Here is a 24534-nt window from a genome sequence, read left to right on the forward strand (position 1 = left end):
TGCACTGCATTCCAGGAGCAAAGAATGGAAGCAGTCACCCCTGGTAATAGGGAATACATTGTTTGCAGAGCATTTAAAAATGATAAAACTTAGGAAAAGTCATCTGCTTTTTATTTTCAGGATAAAAGTAAACAATGACAGTGAAAAAATACTCCTCCCTATAGGGCAGTCTCCTACCACTCCACCCTTTGAACGCTACTGCCCATATGAGCTCAAAAATACAATATGCCCAATGCATTTGAGATACTTACTGTGTAGAGGGATCTCAATTCCACCTGTATTTTCAATTTTTGAAAATATAAATGTAGAAGTTATTGGTACTAATGAAGGCAGGTGCAGCCTGTAATAACTTTAAATGCAGAATACATATAATGAATATTTCTTAAAATTCCAGTGAGGTTAAGAGAGGAATTGCGGACATGAGCTTACAGATATTGTACACATTGAGCATTTAAATATTGATAATCCAGTGTTTTAAAAAGTCTCAAATATGTGCCTGAGGAAGTAACTATAAGAGCAAAACATGTCACACTTGCATTCAGTGCATAAGAATCTGTGACTATAAAATCCCTCCCACGAAGGATTTGACTCCTTAGAAATTCATTCTAAGACTTAGTATAAGATTATTTTTTTTTTTTTTATAAAAGACACCCATCCTTAAGTAAGGATTTATCACTTTATTGACCTGGACTAATACAATGTTCCAATCATGTTCACATTACTGAAGCCCATGTGTATTTTAGCTGACTCCTTGGAGCCTGAGTTCATGAAGATATGAAGAATTGTGGAACCAAAAACAAAAACAAAAATCATTAGCAAAAGAAAATAAACATTAAAGCACAAAAGCACCTGCACTGACATTCTTACTGCCCACAGTTTCCCATAATTATAGAATTCTCCAACACTTTACCCATAACACTTTGGAGTGAGGGAAGGAACCAGTGCTTTTCACACGCAAATGTTTTCTTTCAAATGCTCTGGTATAGGTAGGGGAAAACCCATAATGAACAACAACAAAAAAGAAAACGATAAGCATTTTATATACACGGAAAAAGGCAAACACAATGACCAATGGTTTAAAGAAATACAAAGTAAAATTTATTAGTAGTATATGTAAAAAAATAATTTTACTTGCCTTGGGCAGATGCCTTAATTTTTCTTTCCTTTGTGAGGGCACTAACTAAATTAGAATGACAAGAAGTTCACTTCCAGGAAATATTATTCAGGATATTACTATGTGTATTTGTATACGTAGATGAACTCTATCATAGCATATAAAAGACACATGTTTAACTGGAAGAAAGGAAAAAACTGTACCTGTTATTTATAAGTCAGTTCACATTTGCATTATCAAATCTAATCATTGTTAGTTGGATATAAATTTTGTTGTCTATCAGAAAATAAACATATTTACACATTTCAGAAAATGTGTTTGTATTTCCACAGGTAAAACAAATATGTGTCAATTTCTTGGACAAGCAGAATTCCAGTATTAGAATACATTCTTAAATGAATTATTTCTAAATTACTACTTAATCTTATAAGGAATTTACAATTGGGAACTTCATTAATAAGTATGTACTTATTAATAAATATATAATTGCTGTGCTTTGTTAAGGCACTGGCTTTTGGCCATTATATATTTATATTCACATTATGTGTGATATACATTAAATATATATCATACAAACCAAAGGCAAAAAAGGGAAACTCAGTTAAAACCAGAATCTGACTTCAAATATCCCTGTTAAAAATAAAATTTCCAAGGTAGTTTGTAAATTCATTGTTTGAAGCAGTTTCTCATTGGGCCAAGGTTATAAACTGTGGTTCAGTCCCCAGGTAAGTCCACAGAAGTCTATTTAACCCATAATTTAAATGAATTTTAGTACCATGTTTAAGAGATACAGAAACTATTCACCAATTTAGGAGTTTGTTTTGGTTTGGTTTTCTTTTTCTATAGGACAACTGGTTTTTAGCTGTGGGACCAAGGGATCCTACTCCAACAGTTTGGGTCTTAGGAAAGATTGTCAGGGTCAACAGCAACAGAGAAAAGGACAAAAGGAAAACTAGTAGCAACATCAAATAAGAAAAAATGGAGTCTTCAAGGACGTGGGTGACTAATTGAGTAGGTCCATAAGTAAGGGTGGTTTTGCTACTGCCCCACCCAAATATCAATTAATTTAAGAAATAACTTTATTTTATAAGTGAAAGTTTCAAAAAGTAACAAAAATAACATAAGTTAAAAAATTTTAACAAAATACCTCTCTGGTCATTATAAGGGGATATTTTCTGTGATTGAGAAATAAGGTGCAAAAGTACAAACTGGATTATGTTGGACAAATCAATATTTAGTTCTTAATTCCAAACAAAGTTTATATTATATAATAAGGCTTAGACCAAAAAGGTTTTGAAGAAAATTTTTCATTTACATATATACAGCCCCGATGTAGCCTGGCCTGTATACAAAGCCTCCTTGCGCTTATACAGAAAAATCCTCTGGCTAGACTTCAAGCGTTACAGGTATAGTCCAAGTGATCAGGTTATCTTTTCCTTGAAATGTTAGAACACTTTAGTGTTGTTCTATTATTGTTTCCTTGTTCCACAGAACTGCACCCATTTCTCTCATTTTTTGTAGCATAAAGAGAGAGATGTTGAATAGACAGGGCAGGAGAGAAATGAAAACTTGTATTCCATAACATTAGCAAACAATAATATAACATTCTAAAAACAATTCCAGAAAAAGAATAGAGACCATGTTTAAAAAATCAAGACCGGTCATTCAACCTCTGTGGGCTCTGAGGACCACAAATTAATCCTAATCCACAAACCTCTAGTTGCGTTAGCCCACAGACTGCATTTTGCCCAAGATTTTCAGTTATGCCAATACTCATGCAGGTGGCTCTCCCTCTGACATCAGCCATACTTAACTGGATCTTTTTAAAATAACAAAAATATACTTGTATTTGAAGATAACAATAACTTATAAGATATAATTATTGTATTATAACATACATTTATATTATAATATACATTTGATGGGTATTTGTTTATTATTCTACTCTTAGTCTTGTTCAAATATGCCTGGAAAAGAATTTTAGACAAATTTATAGGTGGAAATATTTAAATGTGCAATTACTTTATAGTATTGGAAAATGTGTGTTTGGTTATTATGAAAAAGCAAATTAAAACTCCCCAAATATACTATAGAAGATTACACATATAAATTACACAAAAAGAGTAGGGATTCCTTCCTTTTCTTCTTCCTTTTTCTTGAGGGGAGAGCTAGCGAGCTTAAGCTTTAACAGGTTAGAAAAAGGAATTTTACACATATACTAAATTAAAATTTCTATTAGCAACTACTAAGTTTTTAAGTCACTAGGTTTCCTAGCCACTTCAATGGAATCAGCAGTCATAGATCCAGCCCCGACCCCAAGACTGGACCGTCGTAATGACAGTTCCAGGGCAGAAATTTGACGTAACTCTTTGCGACACAGCTTTACAGGCATGACACCATGAAGCTGTCTCACATTTCCCATTGACTGAATTTGGGATGATGGTTGACTGTGAAGTTTTAGAAACTGATTTTCCTCTATTTCTGTTTTATCCTCATTGCTTAACAAATGCCCACTAGTGGGTGCTAAAGAGCTACAATTCGGAGGTAATTCTGAGCCATCTTCCCAGAGCTTCTGAGGATTGGGTTGTGTTCTCGAGCTGCTTGCCGAACTGTCTAATTCTCTTTCCCTTCCACTTAATTTCATACTTTCAGTTCTAGATGCCCATTTTAATTCTTCTGAAACCATGCCTGCTTCTTCTGTGTTCAGGACTCCATCACCAGCATCATGATCTAAAAATAGTCCAAAAAGAAAAAAAAATAGCTATTTCCTCAAAAGCAGGTATTTTAGTCATGATAGCCTAACATAATTACATTATTATTTCTCAATATAAATTATTTCAGCTTTTTTTGTTAAATGACTTCTTAGACAAACGGAAGTATGAATATGAATTATTCTTATTTGACTTCGAGGCATCTTACATATGAATAACTGAGAACTTTTCATTCGTGGAACAAGGTTGAGAAATAGTCTGGTAGTGATTTTGGTACTCCCTGGAAACACAGGAGTGCACTGATTGGGCCTCCCTGGTGCCCTTCCACACCTGCCCTCCACTGAGCTTTCCACTGGTGATCACGTCCAAATCCTGGCTAACTACAGCCATTACTGCAGAATACTGTCTCTGCCTCTACCTCCAGTGACTCTTTCAGGCCTTGGCATTACATGTGTGAAAATATAATCTTGGTTAGTGCTCCTGGCATAACAGGAGCATTCTGCTCTCTGAATATACTCTGGGGTTCTATTAAAATGGAGATGGGAGCATAGGTCCGCAATGGGGGATACCCTGCTGGAACACAGCTTTGAGGTCCTCAAATCATAGAATCATCTAATAGCAAAGACAAAAATTTGCTTAAGGGAAGTCCACATAAGTATTGGACCTATTATAATGAAAAATGCAAACTTTAGTATATGTTGACACATGATTAGTACATTCTAGTCCTATGAATAGCAATGGCAGCTCCCAAACCAAATGTGGCCCACGGTTTTTACTTAGCTTATAAAATAATATATGACCCAGCCCTGGCCAGTGTGGCTCAGAGGATTGGACCACTGCCCTGGAACCGAAAGGTTGCAGGTTTGATTCCCAGTCAGGGCACATGCTTGTGTTGTGGGTTTGAGCCATGATCTGGACCCTTACAGGAGGCAACCAATTATGTTTCTCTCTCTCCCTTCTCAAAGCAATGAAAAAAAAAAATGTCCTTGGGTAATGATAAAAAATAAATACAATACAATAAAATTAAAATTAAAAAATACATGACCCAAATTTAAAAATTGTACAGTTTTATATAAAGATATAGACTTCCAACATTTCTAGGAAAAAAGAGAACTGATAGTTTCTGCCTGGCAACAGCAACTGGAGCAGAGCTGTCCTGTCCACCCAGACAATGGCTGCAGGCGCCACTGCTCACTTGGGCTTCCCTGGCTCCTGCAGGCATGTTAGTAGTTTGTGACCCCTGGTTTAAAACATAACTGATTTTCTAGCAATGACATAGATCCTCACATAGAACTAGCAGATCATCACAAAGCTGACCACAGACAGTGGCTCCCAAGGTGTGCTTCACAGCAGAATCAATAGGAATCCTTTACAAGTCCTGATGCCCAGGTCACAGTGCCATATGTGGAACAGTTTAGATGGGCTCACGAGAGAAGCTCACTCATAAGCCCACTTAGATTCTTCGAAAGTTTCTCTCTTCCAAAATTTTACCATTTGGGAACAAATTAGAGATACATTAATTTGCCCAAGGTCACAAAGCTAGTTAAATAAGAAATTAGGATTTCAACCCAGGTCTTCTGACTCGAATACTCCTCACACAGAGTTTTACAGTGATTTGAATTGATACAAGGACACGGATTTAAATACTTAAATAAGGGCCTAGGCTGTGTATCCATATAAACTGATTTAATTCTCACAAAATATGTTAGAAAACAGATGTACAAGACATGACCAAGAAGTAACTATAGTATTTTGGTCATGCCCAAAAGATTAATTTTCATGCCCTTAAAAATGCTAAAAATAATCAAAGAAGATAAACATAAGCCTAGTAGGCAGACAAGGAAAAGACTACTATCAAAAACCAATGAACTCAATACAAGACAGTTATGTATTAGCTAGGGTATTGATTATTAAGCATATAGTACTTTTTAGGCAACTCAGAATTATAAATTGCCATATTTTACTCAAACAAATCTTGTTTAATGTCATTATATTAGAGTAACATTTTGAGACAGGACATAATACAAGCTATATCCCCAATATGATTCCAACTGCTTTTTAAAGCATGGGGAAAATACTGACCAGATTTATACTAAATGTCAATAGTTCTGGGTAAAATTATGGGTGTTTTTTTCCTGTATTTTAAAATTTTTCTATAATGACTATATATCACTTTTTATAGCAAAAAAAAAAAAGTATTTAAGATGTTTCCAGGTAGAAAAGCAAACTTGCTGAAATAATATTGTCACCATTATAATTAAGACTAGCTCTCCCAAGAAAGTTGGTCAGATGGGAGTAATTATTACTTTACACAACTCCAAGATTATTTAACTTAGAGATTTTTGTGTTTGTCTCTTTAAAGAGCAGAAGGGGGATACAAGTTTCTTAAACCTGTATTCCGCCACACCATATGATCGTTTTAAGAGAGGTCTAGTAGATGCAGTAGTATAAATACAGGCCATTTAAACACCAGATATCTAATGTCAGACTTCTCAAATTTGAAAGTGGGCTTAAGATAAAACAACTTTATGCTGACTGTTCTGTTTCCTATTTAACATCTTTTTACATTCAATATTTTGTAAGTAGTGTTTCAAATAAAAGGTTCAGCTATATACTGCAAGGAGTTTTCAAGTAAATGTTTTAATTGTATTAGTAAGTACCTCTGCAATACTACACTGAGAATCAGAAAGTTTAGTCTGTTTGGCTAGATTTGTATGTTTGCATCACTTCTCCATCTTAAGACAACTTTTATCCAAGAATACTGGACCAGGAATCAGAAAATGAAGAACCTCAGAACACATTCTTATTACTGTACTGTCCATGAGTCCCTTGACCTCTGTAAGTTTCAAGTCCTTCCTCTAAAAACAGAGTTAGAAGACATTGGCCTACCTTGAGTTTGAGGGTTAAATGGAACTACTTATGAAAATATGTATAAATTGTAAATATCATAAATATAAGGTAGCATTAGAACTACTTTTCTTTTTTTAATATTTTATTTATTTGTTTGTTTGTTTGTTTGTTTGTTTATTAGAGTGATAATAAGGGAGGGAGAAAGAGAGAGAGAGACATTGACCAGTTGCATCTCTCATGCCCCCAACTGGGGATATGGCCTGCAACCCAGGCTTGTGCCCTGACTGGGAATTGAACCAACGACCTTTCAGTTTGCAGGCCGGCGCTCAGTCCACTGAGTCACACCAGCCAGGGCTACAACTAGTTTTCTAAAATATTACTGAGTTTTAAATTTTAATTCTGCTTGCATTACATATTCAAAATAAAAAATTTTCATTACCCATACGTATATAATTTTTCACTGGCCTTTTGTTGTATCCATCTATAAGCAGTTTTCTCTTCAGATACAAAATAGTTATGTTCTAAAAGGTTGTAAAATCAAACATTTTTTGTCGCAACAGTGAGTTTTATTATATTTTTGAGTTTCCAGAGGTCATGATATGTAAAAGACCTGATTGATCTTAGAAATACATATTATTTTACCTTTACTTTTATTATTCTCTATTTATTTTACATCTTTGTGTGATAATCAGAAGACGTAATTTACTATAAAATAGGAAAGCAACAGCTATCTTGGATTACAGGGTTATTTTAAGTCAGGAAACACAAAAGCCCATGGCACACGGCAGGCAATCAATATATGAAGTTCCCTTCACACAAACATACTTATTCATTCCTTCACTTTTCTTTGGTTCTTTCTATCTTACACATAGACTAGAGAATATTTTTATTTACAGAGTCAAACAGAAGGTGCATATCCAATCCTAAATAACCAAATCAATTTGGAAAAGCTAACCTACAAATCAGACCAATTTCATCAAATGCGAGAGAAACAGCATGGCAAGTAGCACTAAATGTCTTACATTCTGATGGTACTAGTCGCCTCCGAATCGCTTCTCCTAACAATTCCTTAAGTTTCTTCTTAAGATCTCTGCTGGTTTTCTTATAGAAATAAAGGTCTTTTTCCAGCTGTTGGATTTTATCTTCATATGTTTTTAAAGTTTCCATAATGCCTTCCCCATCTTGCTCTAGAAAACAGAAATTTACATTTAAAATCAGCTTAAATGGTTGAAAATTAGGTTTTAACATAGCCCACAGACCACATTTAGAGGGTCAGAAGGATGTTACCATTGTATCTGTCACCTGAATGGATTTGTTTTCATCTACAATTTGGATTCTTCTGCCTATAAAATTTTTCAAAGTAGGATTGGTGCCTTAGTCAATTTCCCTACCCTAACTCCTACAAACTACCACATTTTTATGATTCATAAGCACTTTCTGTGTAGCTACTAACTAGATTTATCCTTAGAACAACAGAAGGATTTTTTTCTATAAAAAGTTCACATTTGGAACTCTGCCCATCAGCTGCATCAATATCTTAAAGTGTATAATCAGGAATAGTGGGTATATGAAAAACCACAAGTCTAAAGTTTATAGGCTCAGAAAATATACAACCAAAAAAAAAGATCTCTCTCTCTCTCACATACACACACACACACACACACACACACACACACACACAAATCCCTGCTAAAAGAACCTAGAAAGATAAAATTACAAAGGAAAACACCATAAAAGGGGAGGGAATAGCATAAGGTAAATTCCAGGTTATGCTACAATATAGTAACTTAAAACTTCTAATTAATATTTTTAAAAATCTAAAAATGTCCCCACTGGGGTAGTTTCTAAAACCAGTAAAAGTCAGTAACCTTCAGAAAATACAGACTTTTAGACCTACTCTCTCCTATTGGTAAATTTATAAAATGGTCCTACTGGTTTGTAATTTTCTTTTGTTATAATTTGCTGTTTTGTAAAATTTTATCTAAGAGTATTTGTATATTTACAGGGTGGGGCAAAAGTAGGTTTAGTTGTTCATATGAAAATAAAATAATAAAAAATAATGATAAAAGAATAAACTGTTTCACATACAGCTGTAAACTTACTTTTGCCCCACCCTGTGTAAGTAACCCATCTTGTTCTAAAAGATACTTCAAAGTAAATAACATCATAAATAAAAATCCCCATAAAGGATATCAAATAAATAAGCTTAATTTTATATTCCATATTCAACTGAAGTTAGAAACCTTATAAATTGTTAACATTTCCAAATACAACTCTGTTATGAAAAAGTTGTCCCAGTTTTAGAAATGAATTTTTAAGGCTCTCACTTTCAGAGCCTTAAGACAGAACTAAGATAAGGTAAAAGCAGAGCACGAATGGTATGATGTATGGAATCCTGTCAAGAAAATCCTGTCATCCGGCAACTGGATGCCAATTAACTAATTACAAAATTAACTTAGAGGCAAACTGCCTTAACACTCAAAATCATATATTTTGTAATTTTCTGCTTCTTTGGGCTGCTTTTTCCAGATCCCTTTTAACTCATTTCCAGCTATAGATTCCTAAGAATCAAGAGTAAGCAGCTAAGCAGCCTGGACTGAAGCATTACCAGTATCATCTGGCAGTGATTTTGTTGCCATAGCAACTGTTTGTGTACCAGCCATATGCCCAGGTAATGTGAGGACTGACTGCTATGACAGCTCTTTCCACCCCAGAGTTGATGGTTGAGCTATTATAAAATGGTATGTGCCCACCAATGGCAGGCAAATTTTGACCTAAGATATAACCTTAATGCATAAAAGTTATAATCAACTGAAAATTATAACAAGAAACCTAACTAGAAATCTGACAGAGCCCATCACTTTAATTTTATGAAGGAAAAGTAATTTAAATATCAAGGTAGTATTATATCCTTAGGAGACAGAAACTTTTCAACTGTACACCACAAAGCCAAAAGTCGTCCCACATCCCTATATAAACACTAGACCAACAACAGACTAATAGGACTGCAGCAGTTCTTCTGTGCGGCTCTGGGAACCTGCACAAGGGGTGGCATTTCAAGCATGAATAACCCTACATCAAAGGCAGCAATGCCAACATGTGCTAACCAAAACACAGAAAGCACAAAAACATGTATAAGTAGTAACTATTGATACATGTTGGACTTTTAAGTGATCAAATGTGTTCTATCCTCCTTCCCACACCCCCCTCCTACTCATCATCTCTACAGAGCTGACACCAGGGGAGATACCTTGGAAATGATGTAACAGCAACTGCATTTTTTGCTCATGTTCCTTTTGCTGGAGGGTCAGTCTCCGGTCACACTGCAATTTCAGATGTTCCAGTGCAGATTCCAACTCACGAACCATATTATCCCTTTCCAGAATCTGCATTTTAATTTCTTTATTCTGTAACTGTAGTTTCCGTTCAGCTTCTCGCAAATTAACCACCTAGCAAATACATGTTTTGACTGCTTAAGTGTGTCTCAGATAGCCTGATATAATACATTAATCTACTTTTGTTAGGCTTCATAAAATAAACTTCCTTAATCACCATGGTGTAATTAGGCAAATGCTTTGTAACATACCCACAGAATAACCTAACAGCCTTTTGAATTTGTTAGGATTCTGAATTGGTAGTAATTTTATTTAAGCATAATGTTGCTCTACTAATCACCCCCCAACACTTCTTAGACATTTATAATCTCCTCATTTACATTTAAAATCCTATAATTCTGTTTCTCTTGTAAGCAGATTCAGAAGCTAAGAACTCTTGTAACTCCTGGATAATGCCCCATGTTAAATCCAAAATGGATGCTACAGATAACTGACAGAATTTTTTAAACTCCAAATACAGAGTTTGGTTTTAGATTGTGCATTTAGTCCATTGGGTTATTCTCTGCATTGGTATGAAGTAAAGCTGACTGTGTCACAGAGTGTGTTAATAATGACCTTTTTAGAAAAACACTCATTCCTAGAAGTGGTTCTCAGGATCAGAAAACCCACTGACCTCGGCCTGGATGCTTTAGGCTGAGAACACTTGATCTGAGAACACCACAAAAGAGTTATCTATATCCAAACCTCAGACAGTACTCCACCATTTCTCTGCCCTCCACACCCAGTGACAGAACACACTCTCATCCACAACAGCAGCTTTCTACTGACAGGAACTATCCAGGAGGAGGGCTGTGTATACCATTTCCATGAATTTTTCATCTTTATCTCACTTGTCTCACAGAATTAGGACTTTATTTTAAAACTTCAGTTTTTCCTGTTCATTAATTGTCTGATATCCCCTTATACTGCATATACTTTTCAGAGAAAAAAAAGTTATCTACTTGTTTAACACTTCATAATGTATATTGTAAGAGAATACATTAAAGGAAAGATGGATATAGTTCTCCATGGTAAGAAACATCTCTGGATCAGTAAATTGTTAAATACGTATAAAAAATAAAATATTTTAATTAATATTAAGCCCATTCAGGTTAATGCTAAAATCTATTACTGTCTTTGCCAGTTATGCATCACTTCATTTCCATATCAATTCACAGGCTATGAGGAAAAAGTAAATGTTCCCCTATCCTCCAGCAATCAAGGAAAGGGAACCCAAACTTGGAGGCCCTGAATCTTTCATGAATGCTGATTAGCAACATCCAGATCTAGAAAATATCAAGAAGTAGTGACTGAGAAATATAGCTTAAATTCTTTTATTTTAAACACTATTTCAAAAAGCTCTTTTTACAAAAGGCCCTTCCACTTTAAGAACCACACAGTTAGACCTATATACTTAGATAGCCGCAAAGCTTTCTGCTCACAGCGTGCAGTGCTATGAAGAGAAATCGTGCTTAAATCTGAAGTTACACCATCAAATCTTTAAGGCTTTCAATTTCCTTAAACATTCTAAAAGAATGTGAGATATATAAGCATCTTGGCCCTTATTTAGAAGAAAATCCTCCATCCCTCCAAAACTAACCTTATTGAAATATCTGAAAAGGATAGCCCTAATCTCAATAGGATTCAGGCCAATTAGCTTTTCCAAGACATTTGCTTCGCTATGGGAGAGGTTTTGAAACGAAGCTCTAAGCGAGTTCTGGCGACTTCGGATACTTTCATTCTTGTATTCAATCGCAGCTTCTAAAGCTTCAATCTCTTCTTCAAGTTGGAAAAGAACATGTTCTTCCTAGACATAATACAACAGAAATCACTCATTTTAAACAAAATAGTGTATTTTGGATTTTGTCATATACTTATTTGCTAATTTACTTGTATGTCCACACTTAACATCATTGATAGGATCTTGGAAACTGCAACTGTAAGCAAGACAATATATAATGAAACCAATTTTATCATACACTAACTGACACAAACAAAAACATCACCACACCTCTATCTGGGCATAAAAACATCACCACACCTCTAAATAAAGACCCAAACACATAACATTAAACACTGAAATAAATGTCAGCTCTACATACATTTAAGAAAGATTAATAAAAAAACAAGTGAGATAATGATTTCCAACCAGCTGATTCCAGTTCAGAGTTATGGGTGGCCAGAGCGTGTCCCTGCAGCTCATGATACAAGGTGGGAACCCATGCTGGATGTCTTTCCCTTGCAAAACATGCTATACCCACACCAATACTCACTCAGACTGGGACAATTTAGATACACATCTTCTAATGTGCAGAACTTTGGGATGTGGAAGGAAACAGGAGTCCACAGAGAACCCTCACAGACATGTGGAAAACATGCAAATGCCAGACAGTGGCCCCAGCCTGGAATTGATATTTTTTCCTCATCAACATTATAATGAAATGAGATTTCTGGTCAAGATGGAGGCAGCGATAAACACAGCTCACCTCCTCACACAACCACATCAAAATTAAAACTAAACTATGGAACTACCATCACTCAGGACTGTTACATACTGAAATGAAGTCCAACAACTATGGAATTAAAAAACCACATCCACCCACACTGGTAGGAGGAGTGGAGACGTGGAACAGGCTAGTCCCACACCCACATGTGGTAAAAATTCAGGAGGGATATTGTGGGAATGAGGGGTCAAAGCTCCATACCAGGACCCCCAGCCCAGGGTTCCAGTGCCAAGTAAGTAAGCCCCCATAAATTCTGGCTATAAAAACCAGCAGGGACTGAGTCAGTGGAAGAAACTGCAGGATTCCCGAGCAGTTTCTCTTAAAGGACCCACAGATTACTCAGACCCACTACCTCTGAGCTCTAGCACCAAAGTAGCAGCATGAAAAGCACCAGTAGCATACAAAGAGGAACTGAAGTGTCTGGCTTCAGGATGAGAGCTGAGGGGCAGCTTTCTCCCAGGCAGAAAGGCAGGCAGAGGTCATTGTTCCTTTTCTGAGCTCTCCCCGCTACAGAGCTACAGAGACAGCAGGTGGGTGCCATATGTGAGAATCCATCAATGTGGCTAATGCTGTTTGCCCCTTGTCCTGCCCTGCAGACCCCCTGAGACTCTGCCCCACCCAACTCACCAGTCCACCCAAGCTGTTAACAATGGCTTTTCCATATGAGTGGCTTGTCTTGGCTCATGCTTCACATTTTCCTAAATCCTCTCAAACAAGCAATAGCCAGCCTCAGTGAGTCCCCAGCTCCCATACCTCTTGCTAAGTGGCCCCAGGCCAAGGACTAGCAGCAGCAGGTCAGGGTTCACAGCTTGGCTTTGCCTAGGAACCTCCAAGCCCAGCACAAGTAGCAGCAATCTGCAGGTTGCTTTGTATACCTCATGTTGGGTGGCTCCAGGCAGAACATGGTGGGGGCTGACGTTGACCTGCACCACCCAGGGCCTGCATATCCAGTGGACAGCTACAGACCACACCAGGCACCACCACCCTGCCCCTGCACAGCTGATCTCTATGGGGGGCAGAAGTTGGTGGTCAGTGGTCACAGCCAGTCCTTGCAGCTGAATGGCCTGGGTAAATCCTTCCCATTGACCTGCCAACAGCAATCAAGGCTCAACTACAAGAGGAAGGTGTACTCAGCCCACTCGGAACCTCATACCCAGCTTGGGTGATAGGAAAGGCTGTGCCTCTGGACACTCTAAGCCACCTACTACATTAGTCCACATTACCAAGACAGGGAGTCATAGCAGCTCTACCTCATATACAGGAAATAAAAAAAAAACAAAAACATAGAGGCTGCTAAAATGAGGAAACAAAGAAACATGGTCTAAATGAAAGAGATCAAAACTCCAGAAAAAGAACTAAACAAAATGGAGAAAATGCAGAGTTCAAATCACTGGTCATAAGGATGCTCAAGGAACTTAGGACCTCAACAGCACAAAAAAGATCTAGTCAGCCATGAAGGATACACTAATTGAAATAACATTACAGGGAAACTACAGTAGAGTGAATGAAGCTGAGAATCAAATCAATGACTTGGAACATAAGGAAACAAAAAACAACCAATCAGAACAACAAGGAGAAAAAAGAATCCAATAAAATGAGGATAGTGTAAGCAGCCTCTGGGACAAATGAAAGTGTTCCAACATTTCCATCATAGGGGGGCCAGAAGGAGAAGAGAAAGAGCAAGAAATTGGAGATCTATTTGAAAGAATAATGAAAGAAAACTTCCTTGATTTGGTGAAGGAAAAAGACATGCAAGTCCAGGAAGCACAGAGAGTCCCAAACAAGATGGATGCAAACAGGCCCACACCAGGACACATAATAATTAAAATGCCAAAGGTTGAAGACAGAGAATCTTAAAAGTAGTTAGTTACCTACAGGGGAGTTCCCATAAGACTGTCAGCTGACTTCTCAAAAGAAACTTTGCAGGCTAGAAGGGACTGACAAGAAATATTCAAAGTCATCAAAAGCAGAGACCTACAGCCAAGATTGCTCTACGCAGCAAAGATATCAGAATCGAAGGGCTGATAAAGAGCTTCCCAGACAAGAAAAAACTAAAGGAGTTCATCATCACCAAACCATTATTATATTAAATGTATAAAGGACTTATACATATTTATCAACAATTTAATCTAAAAAACTAAGCAAACAGTAAGAACAGACAAAATCATGGATATGGAGAGCGTTTTGATGGTTGCCAGATGGGAGGGAGGATGTGGGGGAATGCGTGAGGAGGTGAGAGGATTAAGTACAAATAGGCAGTTACAGAATAGCCATGGGGATGTAAAGTACAGTGTAGGAAATGGAGTAGCCCAAGAACTTATGTGCATGACCAATGGACATAAACAAAAGTATGGGGACTGCCTGAGAGAGTGAGGAGTACTGGGTTGAGGGTGGCAAAGGGGGAAAAATTAGGACAATTGTAATAGCATAAGCAATAAAATAAAATTTAAGAAAAAGCATAATAACAAAATGACTTTGAATGAAATGACATTATTCAAGGACCTGCTGTGTTTGAGCCTAACGGAATACTAAACTTTAAGAATGTTTATCGAGTGCTTGCTTTGCTGCACAGTACACTGTTTATATACACATGTGTAACATATAGTCATTGATTCCTGCAATAAACCTATGCAGTAAAATGGAAAATAGGAGCTTAGGTAAGTTATAAAACATTCCAAGGTCATACAGCAAATGCTGATCACCAGGGATCACACTCAAAGCCTCAGGCCACAGGATTAGCAGTTTTGTCATATATCTCCCTCCCTAGCTCTCAAAGTGTATATTATGTGTCAATGAGATATGGAGACCCTCTAATGTTTCTTCAAGGATCCATTAAAACAATATACTGCTAGGAGGGAAAGAAAAATAGATTCAGGATAAATTAAGAACTAAATCAGCCCTGGCTGATGTGGTTCAGTAGGTTGAGCATCGGCCTGAAAACTGAAAGGTCGCTGGTTCGATTCCCAGTCAGGGCACATGCCTTGGTTGTGGGCCATGTCCCCAGTTGGGGTTGTGCAGGAGGCAACCAGTTGATGTTTCTCTGTCACATCAATGTTTCTCTTCCTCTCTTCCCCCAACCTCTAAAAATAAATAAAATCTAAAAAATAAAATATATCTAAAAAAAGAAAAAAGTACAAATTGGTAGAATAGCCATGGGGATGTACAGTACAGTATAGGAAATGGAGTAACCAACCAAAGAGCTTATATGCATGGCCAATGGACATGAACAATGGTGTGGGCATTGCTTAAAGGAGTGGGGGTGCTGGGTGGAGCAGGGCAGAGAGGGGCAAGGTGGGAAAAATTAGGACAACTGTAATAGCATAATCAATAAAATATTAAAAAAGAACTAGTAATCAGATTTAAGTCTCTAGGGAAAAAACAGTATGTCATTTAAAAAAGTGGTAAAAATTTAAGGACATGAAGCAGTTCCTAAGATTTCTATGAGACATTATTGGAGGGAATATACAGGCATTAAAAATAGTAGCAACATAACATTTCTTTCATATTCCAGAGATTTCCTTTGTAGGAAAAAATATGATGAATACCTGTCAGAATATCTAGTGGTTCTTTGAACTATCCAAATAACATGTCATTTTGGGGCGGCGGGTGGGGGGGGATCCAAATCTCTGGTAAGAAATTTTTTAGGACTTTGTGACATTTTAATATATTTATATATATCTATATACCTGTACACATGGTGGATGTCACCTAAACTTTAAGTTCCTTGAGGGCAGAGTGTCTTGTCTATATTCATGTCCCGATTGCCTGGCACAGTATACATCACACAGTTTAAACTCAGTTAAGTGTCTAATGAATGAGTTCATGAAGAAAGAAGAGAAAAAAATATTTTCATTATACCTTGGTTATATAACCCAAGTATTTCTTTACACTTCTCTCCCCAGCATGTCAAGAAAAATAATTATCAGTATTTTTAATCTACCTAAGGAATACAGTGACTTCCAGAACTCCATTTCTGAAATTCAGGGAAATGATATATAATAACCTATTCCAGTGGAAGGTCAAAGAATACTTATTTTTAAAAGCCATTTTATAAAATATCCTGAAAGAGCCATTTAAAAAAAAAAAGTTCTACAGCCACTTTATTTCTCTGTGCAATCACTACCCATCATGGAGGGCCTGAAAGAGATTAGCCAAATAACGTGTCTGCATATATGCACAGCCCATGGACACAGACAACAATGGGGTGAAGGCCTTGGTGGGGGATGGGCAGAAGGGGGCAAAGAGTGGAAAACTGCGGGACATCTGTAATAGTGTCAACAATTAAAAATATAATGTAATGATTTGATAATGGCTCCATAAGAAGAAAATAATATTCACCATTGAAAGAAAAATAAACTTAAATCCTAAAAGGTAATTAGGTGAATGAATGAGAAACCAGGAAATAAATTATTCAAAGGACACATCTGACTTATGAATGCATACTGTGTTTATATTTTTATCAAAAACAAATGTGGAGAGTTTGCCTTTATATAGGGCTAAGAACACTTTGGTACAATTTTAGTTCCTACAGTTCTAGATCTAAGTTAAGGAAGCACCAAAATATGATAAGGTAGTACAGCAACCATAGAACCCTGAGACCATCTTGCCCCATAAGGCTATAGCGTGTAAACACTGGTGGTTTCCTCTAAGCCAGCAATAGGTATAGGTTAACAAGATGAGTGGCAATGGGAAACTGTTCCAGGATGAAAATTTACCACAACTCAAACCACAGATTACTAAGAATTAACTATCCTTTTTCATAGAGAACTTTTCAAAACTTTATCGTGAACGTAGGAGCTTGTTATAATGCAGATATCTAATTCAGCAGGTCTGGGTAGAGCCTTAGGCGCTGCATTTCTAACAGGTTCCCTGGTGATCCTGTTGCTGCTGGTCCAGAGAGATGGGGGATCTGAGGGTAACAGGAATCTAAAACAGTGGTTTCCAAACCTTTAAATCACATATCCCAATCAGTAAAAAAACTAACAAAAACTTTGAGCAAGCACTACACACATACAGACTTGGGCAAAACTAGGCTTACAGTTGCATTGTGACATTCTTTTGACTTAATAAACCTATTGTAATCATCATAACTTGCATGTGTTTTTCCATATGAGCTATACAACTTTTACCCACCCCTGAACCGAGTATGTATTGTATATTTCTCAATAAATTATATGTATCTTCTAATCTTAAAACATGAAATTGAAAGTTTAAAATATGAAATAAACATAGATATAATAGTTCCTATATTTTCTTCTATGTCTCAATTACTAGGCAACTGCTCTGCATTATTAGAAAAATAGTTAATTTTAAATCTTAGTTTATGGATTTTACCACAGGTGATTTGTTTATGTTAAACTGTTGATCTAAAACCTATCACTTTACCATAAAGTAATACAATCAGAAAAATATTTTGAGTTATTGTGGAGAGGGAAATAATTCTAAGCAAGATTAAAGACATTAAAACAGCAAACCAATCTACCTAGGTTTTATTGTCTTGTGTCCTATCAGCATCTGATGTTCCCCATCATCTGCTCTTGGCAGATCCATCTGGTAATATCAGTACTGGATTAAAAACAGTGGGGAGAGCAGAGCCCACTTCAGAGCTGCACTAAGAACCAACCACGTGGAAGGAGGGCACAGAGAAGCTAACCTGACTAAATGGGACCCAGAGTCGCTTCTACATAGATAGCAAGCACACTCCTCTATTTTCACCACAAAACCCTACATAATTTTAGTTATAGAATTCCACATGAAAAAGAAACTAAATGTTTCTTGATGATAATAACAGACCCTTTACCCTTCTGCAAACATAATTTGCTCATTTCCATCTCCATGCCTTATTTAAAAGTGTTCTATCTAAAAACGGTCTTTTCTATATTGACCAATGTAGTATAGTATGTTATGTTCTTCATAATCCAGCTCAGGGTTCCAATCTACCAAGGCTGCCTTAATATTCTCCCAAATGATCACCACATTGCTTTGTATAAATAATGTAATAAGTATAGCTTTATTATATTGTCTATAACTTGCTTTGTTATGTTCTTCAGGGTTTAGAGTTTTCTTATCCTTCTGTTTCTTTTCTCCAGACAGAGTGTAAATTTCTCAAGAGAAGCACAATACTTTTTGCTTTTTGTTTGTTTGTTTCTTCCATAGGACCCAGTAACAGTCCTGGGCAGACCAGAATTCCTTACTTTATGTGTTTTTCTGTATTTTAGGCTCTCATATCTTCAAATTTACCAGCTTGGGCTCCAATCTGAACAATCCCAAGAGGACAGCCTGATTCTGTGATCCTCTGCACAGCTATCTAAGTTGAGTTATAAAATAGGGCAGTAGACGTTTATGATGCCACAGAGCCCCGAATCGATTTAGTCTTTAATACATGATCAACTCAATGAGCAATAATCTAATACAATGAAATCCTCTGTCCTGTTCCCTCTCAACCAGGCCCCTTAACGTCCTCTCATTCTTGCTCTAATCTAAAACACTACAAGATTCAGCAAGGTGCATGTTTCCCAGCTACTCACTTTCTCTTAGTAATTTTCTCTTGCTTTGGTAATGACAAGGTGTCAAAAATAAATATTCACAGAGAAAACTTGCGCTCAAAAGTTCATCTTTGTTTGATCACAGGTACCATTGCCAAATGAGGTAAAATTCTGAAAAAAGACAAAGTCTAGGGCAATTTGATAGGCAATATGTGAAATATCTTTTACATAATTTAAAAAATAAAAGTAAGAGGAGCTATATGGTCCCTTAAATGAAAGCTCTAACTAAAGGGTATTTTTATTGGGATTTGAATTTTATGCGTCTGCCTGGAAGGGACGTGCTCCTTCACATTGGGCCTTTCTCAACCGAGGTAACAGAAAAAAATAACCCTCAATGCCATAAACATCCATTAAATGTAATAAATTACCTAGTATCATTCAAGAAAGATGCACAGAAAGAAAGAAGGTGCCCTCTTTGGAAGAAATGAGAAAAGGAGTCCCTTCAAATCACTGTGTGCTTTGTGAGTTCAGATGAGAAACCTGGCTGAGAAAGTCCAGACTCTAGAGGAAAGGGTCGGTCTCCCAGTCCCTGGCAACCCAGGAAGGGGCCACGTTCAAGGACCTCCATCTGCACAAGGACTTGGCAGTCCCTAGTCAAGCATGGCTCACGGTGCCCAGTAAACTCAATGCATCTGACGAATTGTCAAGAAAACAAAGTTCACCAGATTTATCATTTTTATGTTTAAGTGACAGAGACGAAGGAAGTCATTCAAGTGATCCATCATACAGCACTTCCAGTTTCAAAGAATACTGACTTACTTCAGGTGACAGCATGCTACCGTTTTTAAGTTTCTCATCCACACTGTTTCTTCGTCTCTGTAGCTGATCTTTTTCTTTCTGGAGTGCTTGAACTTGTTCCGAAATCTTTCTTTTCTCCTCAGCTGTGCTGCTCTGGAGCTGTACACTCTTTTCAGACAACTCTTGGTCCAACAAGTTCAGGCGAGTTGATATTTTCAAACTATCTGTGTTTAAGGCCTAAAAAGATACAATCAACAAGACACCCATAAAAAATTTATTAGAAATCCAGATTGTGTATAATTAGGAAAAATGTAGAGAAAATTACTAAACATATCTTTTGCTTCTACATTACTGTTTTCTCCCATTAATTTTCTGAGGGGAGGGTAGAGGAGTTTCATTTTCTAAAATCTTAAGTTAACTGCCTTTTAAAAAAAAATGAAAATTCAAACAATGAATTTACTACCAAGTATTGCTGGGCCACACCAGACTACACAACATAGGTTTTGAGAGGTTGTGTGTGTGTGTATAATAATTATTATTATTATTTTCCAAATTGAACTTTTCTTCTTTGACCTGGTTACAACATAGAATTAATTACATTAAAATTTCCTAGAGTTTGAGGTTTGGTTTGTTGTTTAAACATATAATTCATTTCTACTTGTTTCACTCTGGTCAGAAAATACAGCCACTTACATTTATGGAGATCTTCATCGTGGACCAAGTTAATTTTTTACTTACCAATATTTTTTCATCAAAGTAATTTTATGTATACATCACCATAAGGTTTATAACCTTTTTAAAAGCCATCCTCTACCCCACCCTTTCACCCAAATCTTATTCCCCAGAAACAACCATCGTCAATGTTTTTGCTATTTTTTCTGCCATTTATGTCCATGTGTCTAGAAAACTATCAATTTTAGATATTGTCTACTGACGGATTATGAAAGATTGGGATTTGGCACTTATGCCTTCTCTTTCCTACTTCTCCCTTCATTTTCCCAATATGTACTGTTTTATAATTTTATAATAAATCAATATTCAATTTACATGACCTTGTGAATACAGTTTATATCTGATCTATAAAAAATGATCATATCTCCACCTGATACAACTTTTTTTGTATCTTATAACTAATTCTTCTCCAATAGAACTATATAATTCCTCTCAACGTGATTTTTTCACTTGATCAAATTTAATTAGGAAATCTTTTCATTCCATTCTTTTCTGGAAACATTTTGCCTGGAGCCTCCATATTCTGGCTCCACACTGGACAAGTTGTTTTGGGATTTTCCTTTGGTATTATCCTGGGAATTTCCTTGTTGGGTCACATTTTCAGTCCTGAGTCTTCCTTTTTCGTAGTTTATGCCCTTCTTTTTGTGGAGTACATCCTCCAGTAGTTTCCTGAGACAGGCCAGGTGGGAGATAATTTTTTTCACTAGAAAATGTTCACATTCCATCTTCACATACAATAGGTGGTCCTTTGTAACTGGCTTCATTCACTTTACATATATTCAGGATTTTCCATGTTGCAACATGTGTCACTACCTCATTCCTTCCTATTGCTGAATAATATTCCATTGCAAGGATATACCACATTTTGTTTATCCATTCATCAGGTGATGGACATTTGCATTGTTTTCAATTTCTGGCTATTATAAATAATGCTGTTATGAACATTCATGTACAGATTTTTGTGCGGATATGTTTTTTACTTCTCTTGGACATATACCTATGAGTGGAATTGCTAGGTCATGTGGTAATTCTATATTTAACCTTTTGAGAAACTGCAAGATAGTTACCCAAAACAACTGAACTACTTGAAAACCCCACTGGCAGCATATGAAAGTTCTAATTCCTTCATGTCTTCACCAACATTTAATCTATTTTTCTGATCATAACCATCCTTGTTGGTGAGAAGTGGTATCTCATTGAAATTTTTATTTGGACTGGTGTAGCCACTGTGGAAAGCAGTATGGAGATACCTCAAAAAATTAAAAATGGATCTTCCTTTTGACCCAGTAATCCCACTTCGGGGAATATACCCAAAGGAACCCAAAACACTAATTCCAAAGAACGTAGGCACCCCTATGTTCATTGCAGTGTTATTTACAATCGCCAAGATATGGAAGCAGCCCAGGTGTCCATCAGTAGATGTGTGGATAAAACAACTATGGGACATTTACGCAATGAAATACTACTCAGCCGTAAAAACAAACAAAAAAATTTACCCTTTGCGACAGTATGGATGGACCTGGAGAACATTATGCTAAATTAAATAAGCCAGTCAGAGAAAGACAAATACCATAGGATTTCACTCACATGTGGAATCCAATGAACAAATTAATCTAACAAGCAAAACAGAGACAGATTCATAGATGGATAGCAGACAACAGCTAATGTGGGGGCGCAGGTTTGGGATGGAAGGATTGAGCAGAAAGGAGAAAGGACTCATGGACATGGACAACAGTGTGGTGGTTGCTGGGGAAAAGGAGGTATAAAGGGATGAAATGGTAATGGAAAAAATACAATAAAGATTAAATTTCAAAAATTTTTTGATTTGAATTTCCCTGATGGCTAAGGATGTTAAACATTTGGCATGTGCTTACTGGTCATCTGTTTATTTCTTTGGAGAAATGTCTATTAGATCCTTTGCCTCTTTTTAATTGAATTTTCTTTATATTACTGAGTTGTAAGAGCTTTTTATATGTTCTAGATACAAGTCCCTTACCAGACATATGATTTGCAAATATTTCCCCCAATTCTGTGGTTTTTACTTATTTAATGGCATCCTTTGCATCACAATTGTTTTTAATTTTGATGAAGTCCAATTTAATTTTTCTTTTGTTGTTTCTGCTTTATGTGTACTATCCAAGAAACCACTGCTTAACCCAAGGCCATGGAGATTTATGTCTGTTTTCTTCTCAGAGTTTTATAGTTCTAGTTCTTATATTTGTTTTACGTCTTTGACTCATTTTGCAGTGAAACTCATATATGTATGAATGCAGTTTTTAAACTATCATGTTCCTTGTGTGAAATGCATATGATCAATTCTTATATTTATTAAACTCTAAAAAAAGATATATTTTTATGCCTTTTATTCAGAAAAGAACCCAGTAATACAACAGTCTTAAGTTTTCCTTGTTTCATTAACACAATCTGGAAAGAATTAACTTTGCTTTGATCTACTGTGGGTTTCATACTGTCAATGTATCTCAATATGTTCTTGCTCCTAAATATTACATCTTCTTGGAACCATAAAATGTTTTCATTTTTCTTCTGTATCATGGAGTAAACTTATCTCTAGAAAAAGACTGTCCTTATTCCTTTTTATTTTTTCTTCTTATGATACAAAACATATCACAAAGGTCCCAGGTTTTCTTCTATTTACTCACTTGATATTTTAATTTGGTAATCCCCTTTGCTCTCATTTACATGTTTTAAGAGGCAGCTTTTATTTTATTTTTTTCCTTTTTTTGAATTGTTGTTCAAGTATAGTTGTCTCCATTTCCCCCCCACCATGACCCCTACCCCACCCATCCCTGTCTCCCACCCTTGAACCTACTCCCTTTGGCTTTGTCCATGTATCCTTTATACATGTTCCTTGATGGCCCTGCCCTTATTTCCCCCCATTATTTCTCTCTCCCATCCCCTCTGGTTACTGTCAGTTTGTTCTTTATTTCAATGTCTCTGGTTATATTTTGCTTGCTTGCTTGTTTTGTTGATTAGGTTCTACTTATAGGTAAGATCATATGGTATTTGTCTTTCACCACCTGGCTTACTTCACTTAGCATAATGCTCTGGCAGCTTTTAAAACTTCACCCCAACAGCTAATGGGAGCATGCCACCTGGATACAGCATCAGCAACTAAGGTGATTGGAGGGGAAGCCCTTACCCCATGTAAAGCAGCCTGGTGCTAATACCTATTTCAACATGTTGGGGGGATGGAGGAGGGAGCAGAGGTCCATATAGGTCGCCATCCCTGTCTACCTGTTATTTTGAGTAGAGAGGCTAAGAATACACCACTATCAACTCAGATCCTACTGATCTAGACTTTGGATGAAAGGCAGATCTAATAAAGGTCACTGATCCGCTTTGTTCCTTGATTCAATATTTAGATTGGCCTAGGACTCATGGCCTACTGGAGGCAGATGTTTGGGTAGGGAGTCCTTTTCAAGTCTGTGGCAAGCCAGCTTCATTTTTAGATTCTGTTGTTGCTGTTGCTAATGATGAAGATATGCAAAGATACATCAAAAAATGTATTGTCATGGTCCTTCTACTCCCTTCACAATCATTTTTTTTTCAAACCCTGAAACTGAGGCAAGCTCCTTCATAAAATCACTTCTTTGGCTCATAAAATCCAAGTTCTCCAGCAAAAATTTTTGTAAAGATCCCTAAATCTTTCTAATTTGAAAAATAAGCAAATCTTCATTATATAGAATCTTCTTTTATAGGATCCCCTGCAAACCTCTAACTTTGGATGGTAGTGATAGCTAGATCATTTTGAGTCTACTATTCCAGACTACCAATGTTCAGTATACAGCACCAAATATTTATTTTGAAAATATCCACTAAAATTAAAATAGAGGTTTCCAGGGGAAATGGAGAGTTACTGCTTAATAGTTACAGAGTTTTGTTTGGGGTAATAAAGAGTTTTAGAAATAGGTAGGAATGACGGTTGTATAACACTGTGAATATAAT

The 24534-nt window shown here is 36.5% G+C and overlaps 1 protein-coding gene across 1 annotated transcript in view; it reads right to left on the bottom strand.

Moving 5' to 3' along the window:
• Positions 1-2175: 2175 nt before the first annotated feature.
• Positions 2176-24534, bottom strand: part of KIF27 (kinesin family member 27) — an 84238-nt gene continuing 61879 nt past the window's right edge. The window contains exons 14-18 of the mRNA XM_045840979.1: positions 19858-20073; positions 11650-11856; positions 9926-10124; positions 7698-7862; positions 2176-3844 (exon numbers count right to left, since the gene is read on the bottom strand). Coding sequence (XP_045696935.1) covers positions 3360-3844; positions 7698-7862; positions 9926-10124; positions 11650-11856; positions 19858-20073 — 1272 coding nt within the window. The 3' untranslated portion in view covers positions 2176-3359. The remainder of the gene's footprint in view (positions 3845-7697; positions 7863-9925; positions 10125-11649; positions 11857-19857; positions 20074-24534) is intronic.

The sequence above is a fragment of the Phyllostomus hastatus genome, unplaced genomic scaffold (genome assembly GCF_019186645.2).
Source record: "Phyllostomus hastatus isolate PE091 unplaced genomic scaffold, TTU_PhHast_1.1 phas_contig_34, whole genome shotgun sequence".
Taxonomy (NCBI): Eukaryota; Metazoa; Chordata; class Mammalia; order Chiroptera; family Phyllostomidae; genus Phyllostomus; species Phyllostomus hastatus.